General features: G+C 37.8%; 1 protein-coding gene across 2 annotated transcripts in view; it reads right to left on the reverse strand.

The window, feature by feature from the left end:
• COL4A6 (collagen type IV alpha 6 chain) overlaps positions 1–27,144 on the reverse strand; it is a 283,270-nt gene that overhangs the window by 255,746 nt on the left and 380 nt on the right. For both annotated transcript variants that reach the window (XM_003819690.4, XM_003819688.4), the window contains exon 2: positions 27,025–27,076. In XM_003819690.4, the coding sequence (XP_003819738.1) occupies positions 27,025–27,076 (52 nt within the window). The remainder of the gene's footprint in view (positions 1–27,024; positions 27,077–27,144) is intronic.

Consider the following 27,144-nt stretch of genomic DNA (forward strand, 5'->3'; position numbering starts at 1 on the left):
AGAACTCAATTTCCATCTTAAATGAGTGACAAATGAGTTATATTTTTCAAAGCAAGCTTAAACAGAGAATGTTTACTTCTTAACAAACCCTGCACCAGCCTACCTAGGATAACAATCATTTCCCAAGCTTTTAATAACTCTTATCTGTCTAGACATCAACTCATAGGAAGAAGGTAGAAATGCCTGTCAAAGGGTAAAACAATCAACATCTCAAAGATGAAGAATTTGGGCACAGCAAAGGTAAATGAAAAATGAATAAATTGCATTTCAATATGGTGATTAATGCATAAAAAAGATAGGATCAGAGGTAGGCCAAGGCAGGCACTAGTTAATGTCTTCTTTTAAAAATCTTGCCAGTAAATCATAATTACATACAGAAATCATAATGTCTTTTGTAAGAGCTACTTTTCACTTGGCAAGTGGACAATACCTTAAAAATATAAGGAAAAGACAGATAAGATTGATGATTATGATAGTAAGTTTACCCTTTAATTTCTTCTAGATGCCAGTTTATAGAAAGAGGTATGCAATTTTGTCTTGTCTGTGATAGGGAAGGAGGGAGTCTGAAATAAGATGATTTTCAAGGTGTGTGGGGCCTGTGTACATATACACTAGTATGTGGGAAATTGGCTAGAACCCTGTGAGGTGAACAGGACAGACACTGTTATCTCCACTTTACAAATGAAGCAACTCAAGAAGAGTTGAAGTGAATTCCCTAAGGCCACAGTGGCAGGGCCAGAAGTTCCCCCTAGTTGGTACCCAGTGAGTTTCCATTACTCTTGTCCCCTTAAAACAGAGGGTTAGATGAGGGTACTAGGTCATTTATTAATTTAATGTATAGAGGATATTATATTATATGGCAGGAAAAACAGAGAGTGAGATATACTTCAACTGCTTAGAACTGTAATTATCTGAGACTTGTAAATCCTGGGTGCTTGTGCATGCCAAAGTTGATGCTTAGAACATTAAGCTTTATTGCAAAACCTGGAGGCATTTCAAGTGCATCTCTTTAGTTTCATATTTTTTCCTCTAGTGCTGTTTGAAGGGAGGGGTTGCTCGGTGTTGAGGATAGGGGTGGGATCAGAGGGAAGAAGAAAGAAAGGTTTATGGAAACTATGCAAGGGAGGCCATGGGGTGCCTGTTTTGCTGGAGGCTGCATTTCACAGACTAAAATAGGGATTTTTCACAAAAGCACACCTAGATCTTACTGAAGAGAAGCACGAGATAAGCCTTATCAGAGAAAAAGAAAAGACACACAGGAATAACATTGTGTTTGTTTTAGTAGAAAAGCATGAAATGTGTTCTGGGACCCATCCAAAATGCCTGCTCAATAAAAGGAGTAAAATATAGTGTCATAAGATTTATAGGCTTATCTAGCTTTCCAAAAACAAGTATTATGTGTAAATACTGGTTTATTCCTATTCTTTGTAATTACATTACTTAGAGAATATGGCACAACATAGGACAAACCAAAATTTATATTCTCTCAGAAATATTAGATACATCAGTATAGTTCACTGGCTGGAGTTCCTATATCCCTCTCACTGGAAATTTGAACATATAGTCTCTCACGCTTAACAAGTCTAAACTTACTGTGCAAAGAAGCATTCTACTAAATCCAAGACTGCCATGAATTCATAAAGAAGGAAGAAGCATAGGTGAGAGGTAAGGATGCATCGCTGTCATCATATGCCATTTCAGGGGCCATTTTCTGTTTGTAGGAGATCTGTAAAGCTAGCACTCCACTCTACTGATGTTCCCACCAATTTGACAAAATAACTGAATGTCTTTGTCTCTTCTGTTGCCTTCCAGTACCCAACCACCTCAGGCACCAACTTCACTGAATTAAAAGGGAGCCTAGTTAACATGAGAAAGGTAGGATTCTGACAGCCAGTGTATAATGAACCAAGCAGGTACACACCTGCCAGCTGAACAACCACTGCATAACAAAGGCATTTCCCTGACCCAGGTGAAAACACATTTAATTTCATATTCCAGCTAATTCAACAAAATTTTGGCACAAATAAAAAAATCAACACAGCCTGGAGTCCCATGTAATTGATTTGGGGTATGCATGCCAAAGAATCAAAGGTGAGGAAGTGAGTTTCTTTCAAAAGGTCTTGTTAGTCATTGCTCTACAGTCTATATCATTTGACTCATTTGCTCTTGTTTGAAGAAAGCTGAAGGTAATACCTTGCTGTGGAATTTGGAAGAGTAGGTTATAGACCCTTAATGTTTAGTATTCTTAAAGGCACACAGCAGGATTGCTACACTAGTTAAAGTAATATGAAGTAAAAAGGCTTTATTTGGTGCTAGAGAGTTAGCATCACAGTCCCACACAAAATTAGGGTACAAAAGTGTGAATCTCCAAATGAGATTACTGATGCCAAAATTCAGGTGTAAGAAGATGATAGATTTAATCTTAACATATTTTAAAAGAATGAAAAGAATCTGTTGGATAGAATTTAGCCAATGGATTGTCTGGCTTACAGAGTTAATCATAACACTGGCGTCTAGTGTCATTCCAGTCCATGTGAGCTGATTCAGCATGTTCTTTAGGATCCAAAAGGAAAAGATAACCTGACAGGTCATCAGAGGCATTTCTTTTTTCTTTTCTTTTCTTTATTATTATTATTTTTTCTGACAGAGTCTCGCTCTGTCGCCCAGGCTGGAGTGCAGTGGCGCGATCTCGGCTCACTGCAAGCTCTGCCTCCCAGGTTCATGCCATTCTCCTGCCTCAGCCTCCTGAGTAGCTGGGACTACAGACGCCTGCCACCACAGCCGGCTAATTCTTTGTATTTTTAGTAGAGACGGGGTTTCACCGTGTTAGCAGTATTCAGTCAGTTTCCACTGCTTTGATGGAAACAGGATGTGCTGGCCTTACCTGGCTTCTAGACAGTCCAGTTAGAACTGGTTTCCCAGCCTTGGTCCATGGTACTCTGGAGAGTCACAAAGACTGAAGGCAATGTAGGAGTTAAACATCTATTACTACTGGTTTTCAGACACAGTGTGGATAATATCTGGTGGTTCTCATCGGTGCAGAGCTTTTCAGAACCATAACATCCTCAAGAGACACTAATTAAAGGTTTCATTCTCTCCTCATGTCATTTGTTACAAAATGCAGGTTGAGGGTTAAGTCTATGGCCACTGCACAGAGCAAAGCGAAATTCATAGAGACATGGAAAATGCAGTGTATGATGATTTTTAATGGAACTCTCTAATCAAACCTCTGAGTTATGCTCAGTAGTCAGTGACTAATAGGTTGAAGAGGAAAAGATTATATTCAATCTGCCTGTTAACTAAAAGACTTTAATCAATTTCAGAGGAAAATGCTCTGAGGCAGAAAGAAACATAATAGGGCAGTGATCTAATCTCTCAGAAAGCTTGATGCCATTTTGTACTTTCTGTCTCCAGTTAGGAAGATGCGAATGCTGAGACCATTCCTAAGTGTATTCTACATAAGTGTTGAGGAAGAAGAGGGTCATTTTGCTCAATGGACCACACATGTCCTTGGCTATGAACTGTTGAAACCTAAATCTCCCAATATGGTCGTATTTCACCATACCAAAACATCTGGAGAGCCTTGTTGAGAGGTTATGGCAAGTCTGTGGGTTCAAAATCCTGCTCTTCTCTCCAAGAAAATAAATAAAATCCTACCCCTGGCTGGACACAGTGGCTCATGCCTGTAATCCCAGCACTTTAGGAGGTCAAGGTGGGAGGATTGCTTGAGTCCAGGAGTTCAAGACCAGCCCTGGCAACATAGCGAGACCCTGCCTCTCTCTCAAAAAAAAAAAAAGAAGAAGCTGAGCATGGGGGTGCACACCTGTAGACCTAGCCACTCGGGAGGCTGAGGTGGAAGGATCACTTGAGCCTGGGAAGTTGAGGCTGCAGTGAACCATGGTTGTGCCACTGCACTCCAGCCTGGGCAACAGAGTGAGATCCTGTCTCAAAAACAAAAAGAATAAAAGAAAAAATAATCCAACCCCTAGCCTACAGCAGCACTGGTGAAAACAAAACATGTCTTTGAACCATATTAGGATCATGGATCACCAGTTTGTAACAGCTAGTCTACACTATAGTTATTAGAAGATTTCAGATAAATGTAAGATTAATGGAGGCCAGAGCAGTCATAGTACAATTTGTGGAGGTAGTGCAATTTGAAGGTACCTTGGCAGAAAAGTAGGATTTCTCTTCTCTCCAACTAATTCCTTTAATGTAAACATACTTTTAAAAGGTCTACAAATATCATCCTCTCCATACCCACCATTCTCTATTAGCAAATATCTACACATGGCTGAATTAATTTGGAATCAGGAAAGCATATCTCTTTCCTACCTACAGGATTTATGAAAGAATGAGGGAGATCAGTAAGCCATTGTTTCATGTGGCAACTCAAATTTCACTTCCTCCGAAAAAACTTTCCTGTTTACCCTGGTCCCAAATGGGCTCTCCCTTCAATCACCCCAACTGACTAATGTAAAATGTAATGCCTATATTATTTATTTGGTTCACACAGGAAGCTTGTATTAGAGGAAGAGGAATGTACTAGGTCACAGGATGGGCAAGAAGAACAGGAAATGCAGGATTATGGGAAGACCAACTGATTCAACTTGTGGCTTTGTAAATGGTTATTTTATCTGTTAGCAAGTTAATAACTTAATATCATTAAGCCTCAGTCACTTCCATCTACAAAATGGGTATATAATCCCTACCTATCTGATATAACTGGTAAGTAGTTCAATTCAGATAATATATATAAATACTCTAAACACAGTTTAAAGGAAATATCCTTATCATTCATCATTCCAGCCTGTGAGAATGAGTTTCTTAAAGTTCACTCTGGAAGAATGATCAACCTTTCAATTTACTAGTTGCAAAAAGCAACTCTTACTATGAATTATTCATTGCTGCTAGTAGCCTTAAATGATGAGAATTTATAAATAACACATTTTGAGCTGCATACTGAAGATAAGGTTTATGCAAAGGAGATCTGACTATATTGTTCAGGCTTCACCTGGCAAACAACAACACTGAAGACCAAAGAGGGTAACCAAATAAGCACAGGAAAAATAAAGTAGCTGGTGACGCTGAATGAAAGGGAAGTGGTTACCTCCAGGAGGATTTAAGCCAAAATATCTGCCATAGGACTTGAGTCCACAGACTTGTAGTCCCCACTGTGACTTAAGTAAATGTTTGGAATGGGTATCTTCCTAGCAACCATTTGTATATTCTTTCCCATTCATCCTCGCTGCTTCTTCTTACTCCCACTGACAAAGCAGTGAAGGTTTATTGTTAAAAACAGGAGATTTGGGCTTAGTCAGACATTGGTTTAAATCCCAGTTCTGCCACTTGCTAGCCTTTGACCCTCCACAAACTATTTAACTTTTGAGTCTCAGGTTTCTCATTTGCAAAATGGAATAATAATATTATTTATAGCATAAAGTCTGGCAAGCAGTGTATGCTGAAAAAGCACCAGTTATAATTATTAGAGTAGAAAATAAACAATTTGTTACAGCACTCCTTGTAAACTCACCCCAATCATGTTCCCTGCTCCAAAACTATCTTTTATCTTTTTAAAAACAGCCTGAGTGAAATCCTCAGCAAAAATGTTTTTAAAAATCTATTTTTCACTAATGTGGAAATTACTTGTACTTCCTAGACATGTATGGAATTTAGGATAATGTCTAGGAGTATCAGTGGCCAAAGGAATGTTTCTACAATAGTTTACTTTTAGATAGTGTGTGATCATTGGTAGGAAAATATATGGGGCCCTTCTGTATTAGGGAGTTCCTAAGATTTAGAAATTACACAGCTTAATGAATAACCACATACTAACCTGCTGCAAGACGTACCTGAAATTTATTGTATTCTTTTAGCTCTTTATCCATTTAAGTACAAAATCTAACAAGCCAAGTCACTGCATTTTTTAAGTGCCTATGGTGTGCCTGATACCTTGTTGGGTGTAGAAGGGCACAATCAATGAGGATTAAGATCTATCTCCCTATTAACTGGTAAACAAAGATGACTGTACTTTTCACACTTAGAGAAGAGTCAAGATTCAATATAACAATAGTAGAAGGTAATATGAAGAAGACTTATACCTTGATGAATTAAGAAATATTTGAGCCTCCATTTCCTCATCTAAAGTTCACTTAATACTCTATTTTCCTTTCTTATTTCATTGTGTTCCTGACAGGATCAAATGAGATCACATGTGTAAAAGAGACTGTGTTAACTGTGTGCAATTTGAATTAGATGCTGATGAAGTATTGATACTGCAATATGGGAATGAATGTTATAGCAGTAGCAACCCACTGCAAGATGGGAAAGGAGAAACTGCCCATATGAACTGCAAGCAGATGGACTCCAGGAGCTTCCACCAAAGGACACTGCCTGATATCAGCAGCACCACAAGCACACATGAAGAAGAAACCTACCACCCTACTGCGTTTGGGTGGTGGTGAGGATGAAGTAAAAAATGTAAATAAGGTTCTTAGTACAATGACTGGCATATAGTATTATCATCATCCTTTTGCCACTGTTATCATATTAGTAGTAGTAGTAGTAGTAGCAGTAATTAATGTACATAGAATGGCCTAAACTATGTTCTTGTTCTTTCACAGTTCTGAAAGAAACTGAAAGCATTAGTAAGTTTCTATTCTGAAGTCAGTTTAGAAGCCTCTTACTGCCACTGAATAACCTGTGTATCAGTAGTCTGGAGCCTTCTTTCTACCAAATTATTGTTCTTTGTAATATAGGTATAATTTTTAATGTTCAGCTCTGCATGAGAAAAATAAACTGTTGTAAATTTCAATGTTTATTAATTAAGACAAATATATAGAGAATATTGTTTTACTTACATAGTATGAAAACCCGATACAGCATCCTACCTAGATTGGGAAACAGGCTTCTATACCATACATGTATTTTGTTTCACAAAATTATCAAATATTCTACATTCTTCCCTTAGAGTGGTATTTCTCATCCTTCAGAGAACTCTAAGGAACTCTAGAATGGATTCATGAACCTATTTGAGAAACACTGACATAAGAAAGTTAAATCATATTATGGAAATGTGTTTTGGTGATGCATTGCCATTTTAAAAAACAAGTACTGGTAAAATAATTCAACCTGAGTAAGAGTGAACACTCAAAAGGAGTGTTACCATTTTGATATTAAAACAATGTTTCTTAAACTTAAGAAGTGTTAGATCACCAAGAACATATTTGCAGACACCCAAATGTTGCAGACCATAGTTGAGAAGCAATGGTGCTTTTCTAGCTTCTAAGTGATTTGACATAACGAATAGGTGTTAATAGAAGGATGCTGTCTGACTGCCTCTAAGAATATCTTAGGAAATTGGTTGATATCTGTGGTTGAGCTATGCTAATGGCATGAATACTTTGGATATTATTTTCAAGTGGTTTGAATAAATTCTCTTTCCTTATGTAAAATTCTAACACTTATACCTGTGGTTGCCCTGGAAAGTGAAAAATAATTAAAAAACAGTTCACAGACATGAAATGCAAACGATTATGATAATCTTCATAAAGGTCTCATAGCAGATTGGCCACAAGTTGATAACTGTTGAAGCTCAGTGATAGGAACACTGTTTACTCTGCTTCATTTTGCACAAAATTTTCCACGAGAAAAAAAAATCAACCTGATAGCTACATAACTACAAGAAATAACTCTGTAAGAAAATATTATGGAAAATGTCTCTATCATGGCAGATATACCATAAGTAAAACTGGCTTTGACTTTGCACTAATGGCCATTGTCCTCAGATATGTAGCTTTGTGCTTCTACATAAACTAATAATCCCAGATTTTAGTGTCAGAAGAGTAATAAAGATCACCTGATGCCAGAGGACAAACTATTAACACAATTCAGAGCATTATTCTAATAATTTCTGTGTGGCATTCTTTGACAAGTCTTCTTTTTCTTAATCTACAAATTTAAATTATTGAATCCATATAAAAACCCAATGATGCATCCTTCCACTGCATCTTGGGCAAAGGTTGGTGGTACCTGCAGATACCCTGGACCACCCGTGTGACATTTGGTTGATATCTTGACAATAACTCTGTGCCTACGTATTAAGATTTGTTTGTATACAAGATGCTGCCTTTATCATTTGTGATTTTTAGTGATAATCTCATTGGCTAGTGCCTTCTCTTAAGCCCTTACTAGTAGAAAATTTGCTTAAGACAAGAGGAATTATTGTAGAGCTTTATAGTAAACTATATATGAGAAGAATCCACAGCATATCATATAAAAAGTAACTCCAAACTGAGGCAGGTTGACATAGCATAAACATAATGCTGTCACCAGGCTATTGATTTCATTTTTAATTTTAATCCTGGAACATTGCCTGACATTCTAAATACTAGTAAGAAACAAACCTGCAATAATACAATATATACAATGCCTTATTTTAGATTGAGGTGCAGCAGGGGTGGTGAAAGTTCTTATTTATTTGAGTCTTATAGATAGGATTATATTACTGATCCATTCAGGGCCAGTTACTTGTTTGCTTCAAGCAAGAATACACACTTGTTGGCATAGGAATCCCAGGAATCTGATTTTACTACATGGAATTCATCAAAATATTCAAAAGGAGGCATTTAAATGGAAAATTCCTTCTATTCAAGATTAAAGACCAGATTCTTTTGTTACCAATTGTCTCTGGAAGTAAATTACACTGCTGTCAGTTATACAACCTTTTAAATAATAGGATGTGGAATAATAAATATAAAACAGTCTATGAGTCAGAAAACCTGAGTTCTAGTTCAGGCTCCTTTAATACTACCTTGTTACATACCCTTAAGCAAATCATTCAATTTCATTGTTATGGTCAAAGGGTCACAGAATTATAGCTATTCTATTACCATAACACTAAATAGCACAAGATGGCAGGAAAAGTCAAAAATAGATAATTTTATTGAAACAAAATTGTTCTAAGCTAATATCTTTGTCCATCGCTACAGCATACAACTGCGAGAACACCAAAGGGGTAGAAAAAATTCAAACTGAGCAAAAAAAGACCATGGTCTTGCATTAAACAATACAGACTGCAATATGCACAAAAATTACCAAATTGACAAGTTCCTTGGTTTCTGCAGGAGCAATGGAACAAGAATGAGTGAAATCGAAGGGACATGAGTTAGTAAGATGTTCGAGGGAAAGGGACAGGGCTAGAGAGACCAGAGATGTCTTTCTACAGGGTGCATTAAGTGTGCAAGGGGGTCATTAGGGCTGCTCACTGAACATTTTCAGCTCTCCACCTTCAGGGCACATGGTAGGATTATACTTGATGTCCCTTAACTAGCCCCAATCAAAGCTGACCAATGGTGTATGAGAAAAAAGTGTCATATCCTTTCCAGGAATCATATTTAATTGGTGATGCAGTGTGAGACCTCCAGAACTCTCTTTCCTTCTGCCATGATAATAAGCAGTGTTCCAGATGGTGGCTGGTCCATCTAGGTCCTAGAGGGAGGACTCTGTAATGTCCCCCAGGTGACTCATTATGGACATGTAGCATAAACAAGAAGAAACTTAGGTTATTTTAAGCTACTGAGATTTGGGGAGTTGTTTGCTATGACAGCATGACCTACCCTATCCTGAGAGAATGGATGGCAGTTAGGAGTTCAAGCACTCTACCCAACAGAGGGCAAAGATAGCTTGGCTGTTTTCCTCCAGGCAGTTGAGCCTCAGTAGGGGCCTTAGTGCTTCTCAGAGGATTGTGCCTTAAAATACTGTAGGATTCTATTATGAATATGAAGAAAAGTATGTCACTGTTACTGGCATCTAATAGTGGACATGAAAAGATAAAGGCACAATTCAGGACAGGGCAGCCTCAGGGGACTGGTATAAATGCTTCTTCTCATTCTGCTCCAAGTAAATAGTGATTAAAAGTCATATGGCTCTTCAATGGTCCATCCAGAATAACTGGCCCCAGCCCAGCTTGAAACAAGCAGGTGTCCTTCATAATAGTGTTGACGCTTTCATTTGTCAGTCTATTTAGTAGCAGAATGAGCAAAAAGCTGAATAAACAAGCAGGGGAGAACTACATTTTTACTTTCTGAGGTCCTTAAAAGTGACCGGGCCAACAATAGTGTTACAAGCTTTAGGAGATGAAATTAAATTTATATCTTTATATAATTTAATGCTAACTAGTCTTTACCTAAATGATTTTCTCCTGAAGACTCTACAGATTACTGATACTGTCTAACCGGAACTACTAGTAGTTATAAGGCTGCTAGTAAGCTAATGAACAGCAGTGCAGGACATTGAGGCAGTATTTGCTGGCTGTCTTTTTGGCATGATCTCTGTCCATTAGCAACATCTTGAATACAGAGCTGGAAGATGATGAGATGCAACACAGTGGTATGAGGATTAATTGCTAATAACAGCTAAATTTATTGAGCGCATACAACAATCAGGTGCTTTGGGAACATTACAGCTAATTCTCACAACCACATGAGTTAGGCATTATATTTTCTAAATGAGGAGACTGGGGAATATCAAGAGAGTGCAGAAGCTAAGGGAAGGGAAATAATCTAGAAGGACAAGTGAGCCAAGAGTAAGAATCTGCAGGTAGTTCAATGAGGATAAGGATGAAAAGAAGCCATTGGATTTAGTGATGAGGAAGTGAACTTTAAGAAATTAATCTCAATGAACTGGTTAGATAGAAAGCTAGAATACAAAAAGCTAAGCAATAAATGAGTGGCAGAAAAGTATATGCACTAGCTGTAGACAATTTTTTCACGAAATCTGGTACTTTGCCAGAGATTTATCCATGTAAATCTCATTAAAGCTATGGACCTTTTCCCCAGAAAAGTCCAGACACACATCAAATTCTACATACAATTTGAGGGTGCTCATAGACCTACCTGAAACTAACTTAAGAACCCCAGGTTAGAAATGAACGATATACACCAAATTTATGATGGTGGAGGCGGGGCCATGGAAGTGGTACATAAGCGGTTTCATTTGCATTGGCAGTGTTTTACTTCTTAAGCTGGGTGATGGTCATATATGTGTTCATTATGTTACTTTATGTCATATTTATATAAATGATATTATAGCTTTTTGTTGCCTAAAATATTTCATACTAATTTTTAAAATAGAAAAATGGCTACATAGCATAACATCTTTGTTTGAAGAATGCACATTAAAGTATTTGAGGGTAATGTGGCATCATATTGGCAACTTATTCTCCAATAGTTATAGAAAACAAAACGGGCCTGGTGCTGTGACTCATGCCTGTAATCCCAGCACTTAGGAAGGCTGAGATGGGAGGATCACTTGAGCCCAGGAGTTCCCAGCTTGGGCAGACCTTGTTTCTACAAAAAATTTTTAAAAAATTAGCTGGACATGGTGGTGCATGCCTGTAGTCCCAGCCATATGGGAGGCTGAGGTGAATGGATCGCTTGAGCCCAGGAGTTCCAGGCTGCAATGAGCTATGATTATGCCACTTCACTCCAGCCTGGGCAATAGAGCAGGACTCTGTCTAAAAAGAAAGAAAAAGGAAATAAAAATTTGTACTATACTTGAAACTATTCTGTAATTTTGAAACTGTTTCAAAATGTTACAAAGACAGTAAGAGACAGCACTAAAAGGAAAACAAATTGACAAACAAAAATCCATAAATGAACACATACTCTCAAAGGAATTCAGGAGGGCACAACCAAACTTCCAGAGGAATATACACATAGAAATGTATAGAGAGATCCTTTGAAATACAGAAAGGAACTGCCACCAATCTGACTCTAAAATGCAATGTTTTATGTCAAAAATCTTCTCCCTGCTGACTTATACTCTGAAAACTAAAAGTCCATGGACAAAGAAGGAGCAATCTCAGCACCTTTAGCTATCCTAGCCGTTAGGTTGAATGGGAGCCTCAACCTACTTTCATGGTTTCAAGGACTGGAAAGTTTAGGCTGAGGGCTCAAAACAGGTGCTGGACATCAAAACAGGGAAAGCTACAGGTCTCTTCTAACATGACCATTGTGCCTTCCATTCTTCCAGTAGTCCTAGGTTGGGGTGCAGTAGAGGGATTTGGCAGGACAGAAAAACAGAAGAATTTGGAAGTTTAAGGATTGTAGCTGCAAACTCCCTGACACAGAATATACTGTTGGAAGAGTCTCATCACTTCACTAAGATATAAAACTGAGAAAATGATATTTTTGCCTTTAGTTTGCGATTTCTTTAATTCTTCAGACAACAAAACTGAAAATCTTACTAAATTTGATACCCACTATGTCAGTTTCAAATCTTGTCTTCTAAGTTTCCTTTGAGGGAATGCTTAAACAAATGGCAATAAACACATAGAAAATTTACAAGGCAAAATGTTATGTGATGTGGTGTACTGTGAGAACTAGATTTGGCAATTGACCAGTTAAATGTGAGAAACATGCTTCCAATGGACAGAAATCAAATGGTTGGCATCAAGTTCTTAACAATAACCCTAACATCAACAATAATAATAGCAAATAAGATTTAATTAACACTTGCTGAGTGCCAAGAGTAATGCTAAGAGTGTTATGTGCATTATCTCATTTAAGCATCTCAATAACTCTATGAAGTAAATCCCATTATTTCACAAATGTAACAGTGGAACACAAAAAAGTTAAGATGACTTCCTCAAGTAGAAACAGCTAGGAATGGCAAAGAAAGAACAGTTTTAAACCTCGATCTAACATTCTGGTTCCAGCACCTCACTTACAGTAACATCTCTCCAAATGGAAACTCTCATTATTAATAACATGATTATTAAACGCACACACTTCTGACTTCTGACACCTACAAAGCACTGATTGCTATTTGGGGGAAATATTGACATGATCAAAGGTCTTTTGCTCATTGTTCTTAATGCAGGATAATTTTTTGTACATATAACTCCCTGTATCCTATATATCTAACATAGATATACTTACCAAGAGTCTACAATCTATCTTTTTATAATAAAGGCTTTCCTTTAAACACAGTCTTTGCTTTTAGTTTCTTCCCTCTTAACCACTTTTATCTTTCCCCTGTTCAAGAAGTTGTAACAACACCCACATCCCCAATCAAAGCCAATTCTTCCCTCTGCCTTGAGGTTAAGGTCTCCATAGCCTGACCCTGTTCCAACTGTCCACGGTCGTTTCCCTTTACTCCATAATAATCATCCTGTGCTCTAGCTCTTCTCACTGCCCTCCACTCAACCATGTTCATCCCTGCTAGAACTGTAGTGTATGATTCTCCATAGGGTTCACTGCAAAAGAAAACCCGATTGATGGGGCAAATGGGGGCAGAAGTCCAGCCTGCTCATTGCTTACCAATGAGTGTGGCATGGCACAGAACTATGACTGCCTAGAGGAAGGAGTGCCTTTTTCTAATATCCTCAAAGATTCTGTATGGGGTGGCAGCACTCTGATTCCTCCTACATGTTTTAATTTATGCTTTCTGATCAGCCCGTCCCTCCAATATTTAATAGGACTGCATTTTGAAAGCAAAGATAAGTCATCAATCCAGATAAATACAAATATATTTGTGTATTTACTTGTTTTTCTAGAAGTTTTCTTTAGAAGAAAACATAAAATCAAGGATGTCCTGGAAAATCTAGAATATATAATATAGATATTAATTACTCATTTTCTACTATTTCTTTAAGACCCAGCAAAAATCATACTTCTGTGACGCCTTCCCTAACTACAATCCATATTGACCTCTCCCTTCTTACACCTTCTGTAGCATTTTATTCTGTCTTATGGAGTTTAATGACTGATTACCATACGATATAGTGTATTGAAATTGTGGAAGTAACTGAAATTGTGCTGTTTGAAATTTTGGCAGTTCCACAATATCAGATTTTAATTTCATTTAAAAAAACATATTTTAGGCCATATGGGGTGGCTCACACCTGTAATCCCAGAACTTTAGGAGGCCAAGGTGGGCAGATCGCTTTTGCCCAGAGTTTGAGACGAGCCTACAAAGTGAAAACCCCATCTCTACAAAACATACAAAAATTAGCAGGGCATGGGGGACCACACCTGTAGTCCCAGCCACTCTGGGGGCTGAGGCAGGAGGATCGCTTGAGCTGGGGAGGTTGAGGTTACAATGAGTGGTGATCACACCACTGCACTCCAGCCTGGGTGACAGAGTGAGACCCTGTCTCAAAAAATCCATAAGTAAAATAAATAAATAAATAAATAACATATTTAAAAACTGTTATAAAACAAAGCATGCACCATTCAAATGGGTTACATACCAAACATTAACACACTGGAAACCAACACTGATTGTATTAATGGGTGCTGCCCAGTTAACTGTATGTGTGTGTGTGTGTGTGTGTGTGTGTGTGAGAGAGACAGAGAGACAGAGAGACAGAGAGGAGAGAGAGGAGAGAGACAAAGAGAGCGTGAATTATGTGTGCAGACCTGGAAATATAGGTTTTCTTGCTATTTCTGTTTAACTGCAGAGCATCCTGAGATAGCAAGATAAAAAAGCCCTCACCCCATGATGTTCACTATTACATCAGGATTTTCTCAACATTGTATAAAATAAACAGAAATAAACTGGAGATTAAGACTTCTATAGCTCTCAGGCCAGGCGTGGTGGCTCATGCCTGTAATCTCTGCACTTTGGGAGGCTAAGGGGGGATGGATCACGAGGTCAGGAGATCGAGACCATCCTGGCTAACAAGGTGCAACCCTGTCTCTACTAAAAATACAAAAAATTAGCCGGGCGTGGTGACGGGTGCCTGTAGTACCAGCTACTCGGGAGGCTGAGGCAGGAGAAGAGCTTGAACCCGAGAGGCAGAGGTTGCAGTGAGCCGAGATCGCGCCACTGCACTCCAGCCTGGGCTACAGCACAACACACACACACACACACACACAGAGACTTCTGTAGCTCTCAATTTCAGATGTTTATGTTCATTTCAAGCTCTTCCTTCTTACTGACTTTATAAATTACTGTTAAAAATTTGAATTGTTAATAAATACATTGATATTTCTGGGGAGGGCATATGAGATTTAGTTTGGGGGAAAAGGGGTCTACTGTCGTAAATTTTGAAAAATGTTCTAATAGAGTGTCCCATTTTTCTTCATTATCAACAGCAACCTCAACATCAGTATCTATGAGCATGTTCTGGATATCTAGTTGCATGCTAGGTGCTAGACGGTATTTATGCAACTTAATCATATCTAAAAGACAGTATAAATCTCATACATCTAAGGTTTGTTCCAGTCCTTAAGGGATCTGCTACACTCACAGAGTTTAGAAATCTAGGCATTTTAAATTTTCTTTGCCAATCCTCTTCCCTTGGGTACGGAAAAATGGTCACTCAAAGTTGTACAGAGCAAGGAAAAATATAACTAACATTAATTCCCTCCGCAAGAGAAAAATCAGTCTCCCAAAAGACCAATTCAGCCTCAGAGCCAGAGGTGCCAGACAATTCTGGGAAAGCTTGGTCTCTCTGAGGTAAATGTTGTAGAGCTTTATGACCAGGAAATTTTCCACTGAATAACACCAACTCCCCCTCAATACAAGCAAACCAGACTGAAAGATAATGGCAAACTAGCCTTATTGTTGTTAGACAAAGGGGAACTGGGACTTCAAAGATGCCTGGGGCGGTGTCTTTGGGCATAATCTTTAGTTGGGAAGCAGGTCTCTACAGGAAATCACAAAGGTAGGGCAGCAGAGGTAGAAGTGGCTTTGGGGAAACTGGAACAAGTAAAATAACAATTCTAACTGTTTTTCCCCTAGGACAGTTGAAAAACAAATTCAACAAATAATTAAGCAACTTTTTTTTCCTAAATTGTCACCCAAGTGGCCTCACTACCCATTTCTAGTAGAGAGGCAATCACAATGAATGAGGGGAAAATAATAACTGCAATAGTAATAATTTTACAGTTAATAATATATTTAATGATTTGTCCTAAGGCCGTAGTTAATAGTGGAGTTTGTGTTTGAACCTGGGGATATTTGGCTTTAAAGTTACAGCTTTTAATTTTTTAACCACTTCATAAAGAAATAGAAGGGGAAAAATTCAGGAAATGGACATCCAGAATTAAATACGGAACCCCCAAAAGGCTTGAGAATAGACACATGCCTCATGGCTTGCCTACATTTGATAAATGTGGAAGGACCAGATATATGCTGCAGGAGTGAGTCCTCCATGTATAAAGGGTTTGTTAGAGAACTGGACACAAAATAAGTGGCCGGCAATAACTATAATGTCAATTACACCCCACATAGAGAGATATACGGTAGTACAGGTGTTAGGTAAATGCTCTGAGGAGTTACGGAGCAAGTAAGAGTGCAGAGCAGGTCTCTTTCCTATCCTCCATCCACATCTCACAAAGTTCTACCTCTCTCTTTCCTCTTCCCCTTCCCTGTGCTCTGGCTACAGTGGCTTAGTACTTGACATAGTCCTTCCCACAATGGGGTTGACAACAATGCCTGGCACATAGTAGTCACTAAATAAATATTAGTTGAAGGGAAGAAAAAACAGTGAGAAACAGAAAGACAAAAGAAGAGGAGACTTCAGAAAAATACTAACTTAACTTCCTAAGAGAAGAACAATATGTCCATCTGTAGAGACAGGAGGAAGGCAAGACAGAGGATGAAAAAAGCAGGAGAAGCAGAAGGAGTGAATATGCACGTCCTGTTAAGACAACATCACAAGTATAACTGTGACCTAAACATCAGCTACATGAGGACAAGACAGGAGATGGAATTGGATGGGTAGGCAGGGCCAGATCAGATACTCCATGGGTGTAGGGAGCTTCCACAAATGTTAGAGTGGCATGATCAATTTGTGTTTTAGAATAAGCTCTTTGCTTTCAGAGAGGATGGATATCAGTCTGAAACTGGAACAGTTAGGTCTGCTGTAGGGAGTCCAGATAAGAGATGATAAAAAACTTAAATTAAAGAGATAGCACAGTAGAGTGGGCTTTAACTCTGCCATTTGTTGGGTTTGTGACCTTAGATAAATCAGTTAATCTCTCTGGGATGAGAATATTTGTCCCTCACAGGGCTGTCTTGAGCAGCTAACAAAATAATATATGATAAAGTGCTTTGTAAACTTGAAAGACTTGAAAACATATGTTACTATTATGGTGGTAAAATTGGGATAAAGAGATGAGGGGGACAACTGAGAAATATGGCCATTGTCCCCAGGGATGTCCAATCTTTTGGCTTTCCTGGGCCTCATTGGAAGAAAAAGCATTGTCTTGGGCCACAAATAAAATACAGCAATACTAACAATAGCTAATGAGCTAAAAAAAAAAAAAAAAGCAAATATATCTCGTAATGTTTTAAGAAAGTTTACCAATTTGTGTTAGGCCGCATTCAAAGCCGTCCTGGGCCATATGCGGCCCTTGGGCCACAAGTTGGACAAGTTTGTTCTAGACATAAAATCTACAAATGAGAGAGCCTTCTCTGACATCTCCCTTTCTCTCATCTTATCAAACATCAATTGCCAAAATTGGGAAATGATTTTTAAGTCTCTGAGGATACTGGGGGGAAAAGATGGGAGAGGAATTTAGCACCTACCTGGTGCATGGCATGTTCACATACAGCATCCACAATAATACCTCAAGAACAAAGTATAATATCATCATCCCTTTTCTGCTGATGAGAAAATTAAACCTTGGAGGAAGAGGGTCAGAAAAAAATAATTATTGGGTACTAGGCTTAGTACTGGGGTGATGAAATAATCTGTACAACAAACTCCTGTGACACGAGTTTACCTATGTAACAAATCTGCACATATGACCCCCGAACCTAAAATAAAACTTAAAAAAAAAAAAGATTCATGGGTTCAGGAAGGTAGAGGAAAATGTGACCAGGATGAGGAGAAGAATGGAAGTTTGTAAAATTTAAAATCCAAAAGGAATTTCTAGAAAAGAAAAATATAATATCTGAAATTAAAAAAAAAACACACAGGTGGTGTTAATATCAGATTAGACTCTGAAGAAGGAAAAATCAGTGAATATGAAGCTATAGACTTAGAAACTATCCAAAATGAAATATGTGCTTACCATATAGCAATCATACTCCTGGATACCTACCCAAGAGAAATGAAAACATGTTCACATGAGGACTTGAATATTCATAGCTTTGCTCATGATAATTAAGAACTGTAAAGAACTTAAAAGTCTATGGACTGATGAAGAGAGAATTAACATGTGATATATCCATTCCTTTTATTACTCAGCAATAAAAGGAATGAACTACTGATACTTATAACAACATGGATAAATCTCAAAAGTGCTATGCTGATTACATTTACATGAAATTCTAGAAAAGGCAAAACTACAATAATAGGAAGCAGGTCAGTGGTTGCCTAGCGTGCAGAATGAGGAGGAGGGAATTGACTGCAGAGAGTGTAAGGGAACTTTCTGGGAAATAAATGTTTTTATTACAATTGTGGAGACAGTTATAAAACTGTATACATTTGTCAAAACTTAATATATGTTGTTGGAGGAGGAATATGGATGTGGTTATAAAAGGACAGCATGAGGGATCCTTGTTGACTTTGGTATCTTGACTGTGGCAATGGAAATCCCAACCTACACCTGTGAGGACATTGTATAGAACAAAATACACACATACAAATGAGTACGAGGAAAATGAAATAAGATCAGTGAATGTTATCAATGTCAGTATCTGGGTTGTGATATTATATTATAGTATTACAACTAGGGGAAAACTGGATAAGCATACATAGGATCTCTCCGTACTATTTTTTACAACTGCATGTGAATCTACAATTATCTCAATAAAAATTTCATTGAACACTCAAAAAGAAAAAAGAAAATTAAATCTCAGAAAGGTAAAACGAGTTACTCTAAGTCACACAGCTAGGAAGTGTCAGAGGGCAGAGGCAACATTTAGACAAAAGTCTGATTCTAGAGTGCTTTCTCTTAAACATCATACTATTGAACAGGGTTGATATTTTTCCATCAATTCAATTGTTATTGGAGTTAACATTAGTAATTTTAAAGATAGACAGGGAGAAGGCAGTTTGTTGCGAGCCATTAGGAGATGTTTACTCATTTGAAAGTCATCTCTTGATCACCTATGCTCAGCCTGGCAGTATCCTGGACATCCTAAGTACAAGGATGAAGAATGTAACGTAGTCATATAAACATAGGAATCTTACCACCACATGGATGTGCTACCAAAGAGGCCCAAAGCTCCTTGGAAGCACAGGAGAAGGAAGAACAAATTCATTCTGAAGAGGTCTGGAACTGTTTCATAGAAAAAATTATATTTGGTCTGGGTATTAAGGATTGAGTAGGAGTTCATTAGATAGAAAAGAAGGTAGAAACAATACAGAAGGATATTCCAGAGAGAGGGACTGCATATCCAGGGGCAAAGAGATGTGAAAGAACATAAAGTGGTTTGGGAATGGTGAGAAGTTCAGTCTGAATGAAGTGTAATATACACCATGAGTTTGGAAAGAAGGACTGATAGGAAGAAACACACAGACATGAGGCTAGAAAAGTAGTTGGGTCAGAAAATGAAAGCCCTTAAATGTGCCAAACCAAGTAGTATGCATTTTATCCTGGAAGAAAGAAGAAACCAATAAAGGCATTAAATCAGAAGATAACATAATTGGGTTTGTTGTTAGTAAAATAACTCTAATGGCAATGTAGAGATAAGGATGGAGTCAGGAGGTAGAAAAACCAGTCAGGAGGCTACTGATGTATGAAGTTTGAAGCCAACAGAATATGAATGGAAAAGCCAGATTCTACAGATTTTTGGTAAAATTATCAAAACTTGGTGAGAATTTTGGAAATAATGAAAGCTGATGGCTGCTTCTGTAGCTTCTTGCTGAAACTTGGTGGATGGTGATGACATTTAACAAAAATAAAAAAGATCACAGCTGGTTGGAGTGTCATGGGAAGGAGAAGAAAACAATTTCACCTTTAACTATACTGTATTTGGGGCAATAAAAATAATAGCTGGCTTTGGCTGAGTGCCTATACTAAACTCCAGGCACTGTTTTAAGTGTTTTGTATATATCAACTAATTGAGAGACAGGTACAAGGGGTTAGTAGGCAAATGGAAACATAGATTTAGAGCTCAAAAGAGATGTCTTGGCTGGGGATATAAATTTGATAATCATCACTATATAGGAGGCATAGTTAAAACCATTGAGGCAAGAAGACAGTAAAGAATTAAGTTTTGGAAAAAATCCACCATTTTAGGACAAGAGACTGATAAAGATTATAAATTCCATAAGAGCAAAGTTCATGGCTAACTTGTTCACCACTGTGTCACTAGGGCCTGGCATACTATATGGAATATAGCTGTTGCTCAATAAATATTTGTTGAATTAATAGCATAAATAAAAAGATCAGAGAAGTATAAGGAGAACTAGTGAGGCAAGTTTGTGTCATAATCCCAAAAGACACAATCCTGAATGCTATAATCCCAAATGTTGAAATCCCAAAGATCAAAATCCCTAAAGTCTAAATCCCTAGAGTCTAAAATCTTTAACATCTAAAATCCTGAAAATCACAATACTGAAAGATTAAAATCCCGAATGTTGAAATCCTGAAAACTGAATTCCGGGGAAGTGTGTTTTTGGTTGCAGATGGGATAGTTGTGCCATGTTAATTGCATCATGTGAAGTGGAACTACTTCCTTGTTATTGTCTTTATTTAGAAATTAAGTATGGTTTAAGGAGATGCATAACGGGTGCCAAGTTGACAAGGGGTAGACTTGCGGACTTAATTTTAGGTTCAATTGGACTGGATTAAGGAATACCTAGAAACCCGGTAATGTATTATTTTGGGTGTGTCTGTGAGGGTGTTTCCAAAGGAGATTCATGTATGAGTCCCAGTGGACAAGCTAGGGAAGATCTGCCCTCAATGTGGGCTGGCACCATCCCATAGGCTAGAGGCTGGGAGAGAACAAACAGAGAAGGCAAATTGGTCTCTCTCTGAGAGCTGGGGCAGACTTTTCTTCTGTTGCGTTGGACATCAGAAATTTGATTCCATGAACGTGTATTATCACAATGTTGACTCTCTGTGTAAGCATTGTGTGTGTATGTAAAAATGTGAAAACCTCCTCAGTGAATGAAGAGATGTCTTTTTGTACACCCGCATTTGTGAAAGATAAAATTTCTCAAGATCTTGGCTCTTTGGATGACTGCATATACGGTGGTCACCTATGGTGGTTTTTTATCTATCTTGTCAAAAGACTTTTGTTGTTCATCAAGGTATTTCAGATGACTACAGTTATAAAGCTGGATGCGCACAATTACCAACCATAGTGATATGTCTTTATACATTTTCCTTTTGACCTATTTCTTTGTGAATACAGTTCAACTACTTATAACTGTCATACAAGTGTGACTGTCACTAGTATATACTAAGTGTTTATCCTTACAAAACTATGTATGTTATTATTGTCTATTTTATTATGTAAAGTGACCTTTGGAATGTTCTGTTGTGTTTTATGTTTCTCAAACAACTATCCTTTTAAAAATGTAAGTAAATATCTTTTAAATAATTTTTAAAATTACTTTTTCCAGAATATTTTTGGGATTTTGATCTTTCAGGATTTCAACATTTAGAATTATGGGATTCGGGATTATTTATTTCAGGATTATTACTAGCTCCCTAGTGAGGTATAATGTCTTAAAAAACAAGAGGAGGCCGGGTGCGGTGGCTCACGCCTGTAATCCCAGCACTTTGGGAGGCCGAGGCGGGTGGATCACCTGAGGTCAGGAGTTCAAGACCAGCCTGGCTAACACGGTGAAACCCCGTCTCTACTCAAAATACAAAAATTAGCCGGGTGTGATGGCGGGCACCTGTAGTCCCAGCTACTCGGGAGACTGAGGCAGGAGAATCACTTGAACCTGGGAGGCGGAGGTTGCAGTGAGCCAAGACTGTGCCACTGCACTCCAGCCTGGGTGACATAGTGAGACTCTGTCTCAAACAAAAAAACAAAAAAACAAAACAAAACAAAATTAAAAAAAAAAACAAGGGGATAAAGAAGTATCAGAGTAACTGGGAAATGTCAGATAACACAGTGAAGTCAGATAGAATGGGGACTGCAAATAAGCCATTGGGTTTGGTAATTAGGCAGCCATTAGTAGCTTGAAAGAGGGCTGTTTGCCTGGAGTAGACTCAGTTGAGACTATAATAGGTTGAAGGGTAAGTGGTTGGTGATGAAGACTAGACAATACCCAGGAACTTGGGGGTAATGCAATTGAAGAGGTTAGAGTTATTAAAGTAAATGAAGTGATTTTGTTTAAATTCATTGTTATAATGGAGGAGAATTCAATATTGTTTATAGAAGAAAAATAGAAACCCTAGGAAAGGGATAGATTAAAGAAAGAGAGTTGATAATTGCTCTTAGCTAATTTTCCCATTACTATTTTCCCTTGAGCATGCTTATCAGGTCTTCTATTTACATTTAATTAGACTTTAAAACAAGTAAAAGCCCTATGATCTGCCTCACTGGGACATTCAGGCAGCTATAAAGGACTTGATAGTTTAATATAGCCTGATGTTATCCCACGATGTTCTTTTTATATGTGTATGTCTTGTCACCTACACAGTATAAGACAAGTCTATACTCCAAGTATATTACTGTATACTGTTTTTTCTTTCTTTTTCTTTTCTTTTTCTCTTTTTGACAAGGTCTAGCTCTATTGCTCAGGCTGTAGTGCAGTGGCATGATCTCAGCTCACCTGCAACCTCCAACTCCTGGGCTCAAGCCATCCTCCCACCTCAGCCTCCCAGTAGATAGGACTATAGGCGTGCACCACCATGCCCAGCTAATTTTTGTATTTTTTGTAGAGACGGAGTTTCACTATGTTGCCTAGGCTGGTCTTGAACTCATGAGCTCAAGCAATCCACCTACCTCGGCCTCCCAAACTGCTGGGATTACAGGCATGAGCCACTGCACCCAGCCATACTTTTAAGATTATTCTAACAGGGAGCTGTGGTGTGTGCCTATAGTCCCAGCTACTCAGGAGGCTGAGGCAGGTGGATTGCTTGAGGCTGTGGTGTACCATAATTGCACCTGTGGTAAAATTATGAAATAATCCATATAATTCAGGCAAATAAAAACCAATATTAATAATTGAGGTCAGTTTTTTCTATTAATGAGATAAGGGAAACAGTATACTTTACTCCAGTCATATGGCTTGATTATGAGCTTACAGAATATAGGAGCATATTTATTGAAGACTCCAAACTATGCTTAAAAATTAAAAGATTGTTGGCACTTAGAGTCAACACAATTCCCCTCATGCCTGAACAAACATTAGAAAATGACTGTTTTTGTAAAACCAATTTTCTCAAACTAGGGGTACTTTTTTAATGCCATACTTTGGCAGTCTAGTGAAGCCTATGGACTCCTTTTTAGAATACTATTTTTTTTTTCCTTTTGAGACAGGGTTTCACTCTGCTGCCCAGGGTGGAGTACAGTGGCTATTCACAGGCACGATGATGGTGCGTCACAGCCTCAAACTTCTGTTCTCAAGCAATCTTCCTGCCTCAGCCTCCTCCTAAGTAGCTGGGACTACAGGCACACACCACAGCACCCTGCTAGTTTTAGAAGTATACAATAAAATACATGGGATTACAATGGAAACTGATTACACTGAAATACAATCATTAAAATGTATAATAAAACAATTTTTGAAATGGTTATATATTTGCTTCTTTAGTAACACTTTAGATAATAACATCTATTATCCCCTCCTCTATCTTAAAATATATTTGAATTTCACCTATAAATAATGTAAATATATTATCATCTATGGATTATCTATTTACAGTCATTTGATGATTTACTTAATAGTGTACTCATACATTTCTATCAGTATCCTTAGTCATCCCAAGATATATATATATATTATATATTTATATACACACATACACACACGTATATTATATGTTGTGATTTTTCATAGCTAGCTGATATAGGATATTTGCTAGCAGGTAAAGTAGAAGAGTACTTTAAGGATTTATAGAGACACAGCCCCAGATAATGCAAATATTCCTCTTGGTCTTTAGAACTGGAAGAGATCGTCTCCATCGCTGAACTCCCTTAACATAATATTTATATTTTGATGACTACTATAAGACTGAAAATCACAACAGAAAGGACCAACCTGGTCATGTTACAACTTTAAAGAAGGAAGTTGATATTTCAATCAGACCTTGATTTGAGTGCAGCTAAAGGCATTTTACCTATGCTCTCTGCAGAAGGAACAATAGAAATGTTTTCTCTCCTTACCCTCCTCCCAACCCAAATAAGTATCCCCCTAGGCTTTTGACTTTAAGTATGCTTGATTGTATTAGACCTTTTCCTGAAAGCTCATTTGGAGGGGGCAAAGTGTGAAGAAAACATAAGGATCTGACTACTTCGGGATATATGTTTTTTCCTAGATATATTGGCTGATGGTGAGATTTGTATCTTTCTAGACTTTTCTCTAACACGATGCAAGTACATGTAGATAATAACTTATCATTAAGCATCCTATCTTCTAAGGAACATAATGACTACCATTGTCTGAGAAAGCAAATTCCTAGAGAGTTAGGAACTATGTTTAAATAAATCTTTGCATGCTGTGCGTGGCCTAGCACAGCCCCTTAGATAGTTAGGCGCCTAACAGCCAAAGACAATTATGAATGTTCTGAGATCCTAGATTCTATTTTATGCAGATAAATTGTGCAAATATTTCACCTGAATGAAGATCATTACTCCTTTAAAGTAAATTTAATGGAAGCTCATTCTTTAACATGGATTTTAACATTTAGTTTTCCTTTACTTTATATAGATGTGCTTCGTAAACTCGGGAAAAGAAAGAGCCCAAAAGCCCCTAAATGACCCAATCTTTAAATGCTTGCCAATATTATTGGCAGCTTAATTCTCACAGTAAAGAGACTTTCTCATAGCAAAACACAACATAGTTCCTGCCAATCTATTTTTAATAGCTATTTTCGTTAATATTAGTCAAACATGGCACAGAGAATTTAAATGTTTAAAACAATCCAAAGGGTGAAAAACACACAAACTCATGAGGATAAACTGGAATTGAGTGTAGAATACGAGAACCAGCCCGTATAGATAAGAATCCAGTGCAAAGAGTGTAAAAGAAAAACAAAACATCCCTTCAGAAAAGTCATCTTCTGATAACTTATTCTGTGACTGTCTTTATATTTGTCATTTTCCCCAAAACTGAAAAAAAGTAGCTTTACAATGTCAAAGATATTTTGTATAAGTAAACAACAAGTGAAGGAAGTGGCTCTGTACTTAAATAAGTCAAAAAATAAAGTATTATCTGTGGAACTCAAGGTCAATTTTAGACTTACCATGGTCAATCACACTGACATAGCAGGTGACATAAAACAATGAGACAGAGTCTAAAACTCATACACCAAAGCAGTGCTTAATTTTGGAGACTCATTTCAATACTTGAAAGAATTGCAAGCATTAAAGTGGTTTTTAAAGGTATTAAGTGACAGGATGCAGTGTTTGTGGTCTTCAGCTATCTGGAATGATCTGTAGTGTTTTTCCCAAAAGTACACTGAATAAAATCAGCCAGAGTCTAAAAATAAAAGTTTTGCTTGAGGGTATTCTGCCCAAGCATGACACTTTTACAAGTGGCAAGATTCCTGGATGAATTGTTAACTAATCAAATCTTGGCATTTTCAATTAATGTAGTATTGAGCCTCAAGGTAATACATAACTAAACTTGTATATTGAAGGAATAAGATGGAGAAGTACACAGAGTCTTAGATCAATATCTTTGCTTACGAAGTCCAGAATTTACTTACATAGGAACTGATATTGAGTTAAGGGGTCACAAGATGTTGGTATTCAAGTTTTCTGGCATCTTCCTCTCTTTACAAGAAAAATAGCTTCACTCTGGTATTTTCTTAAAGACATCATATGCCAAGATAAAATAATCCATTTTTTCATAAACACATTGGGTGATTTATTAGGTTGAATTACGTATGGCCCTATAATAGTATTTAAAAATATTTAAAATATTAAAAAGTAGAGCCAATCAGTTAAAATGATCAAAACCCACAAGATAAATATTTGGAATATATATTCATCTCTCATCTATAATGGCTTTGGGTATCATTAAGAATTTTTTAAAAAAATACAGCAGTGAAATAGTACTCAACAATTGAACAACTTCGTATTCAAACTCAACAGTTTTTATTTCTGCCAGCTTAAGTAGCTAGTGAAACTGGAAAACTGCAGCATCTTTGATTATTTGGGTCACTCCATCTTTGTGAAATTATCCTAGTAATTCCACTGGAGATTTCTCTACTTTCTGGGACCCATTAAACTTTTCTTGACCAAATGTCTTCAGAAATTTCTTTACCTGCAGTCCCTAGTTGATTTGATAGATGACATCTAAACAGCCTATGAAATGTTAACTTTGATTTTTTTTCTATTATAACAGCTTTATCTTTTAACTTTCTGGTGATGCAGAAACGAGTAACAGGACACATCAGACAGAAATTGAACATCACCTAGTGGTATCAGTTCAATTCAGGTAGTTAAAGAATCCAGATGTTGTCACCTGGTACTGTCAAACGACTCTAAGCATGTACTTAAGTTTCATTTCCATAGCATCTGCGGCACTTTCAAGTTCCACTCCTTGTGCTCTCCTCCCACTCTCAAACTAGTGTGCCAATTCAAGTTCTTGAAGACCAGGGAAAATTATGTTTCTTCTGCCGTGGAGATTGATGCTAGTCATCTTAAGTCGTCTGGGGAAGAGGCTCAGAAATGTGTGCATCTTGTGTCTTCCACTTTTATTTTCCCAACCCGTTACGAAGTTTTGGAAGATATCTTGGTCCCAAAAACACTGACTTGACACTGTGCTATTCCTCTCAAGAATCTTATTAACTCCCATTAGAAAGGGGAGTGGTGTGGACTCCGTCTCGTGGTGAAACTCTCTGCAACCCCCTAACATAAATACTAGAGATGGGGATGGTGAGAGGGTCAAAGGAGGGGGACGGAAAAGGGTCGTGAGAAGAGACTCACCGCTCCTGCCAGTTCCTCGGTCAGGCACAACGTAACCAGGAGCAGCCACAACCTGAAACGGGAGGGAGGGTGAGTAATGGGCTCTCTAGGCTTCGGGGTCGTGCGTCTGCCTGTCGCCCC

This window comes from Pan paniscus, chromosome X (genome assembly GCF_029289425.2).
Source record: "Pan paniscus chromosome X, NHGRI_mPanPan1-v2.0_pri, whole genome shotgun sequence".
NCBI classification, from domain to species: domain Eukaryota; kingdom Metazoa; phylum Chordata; class Mammalia; order Primates; family Hominidae; genus Pan; species Pan paniscus.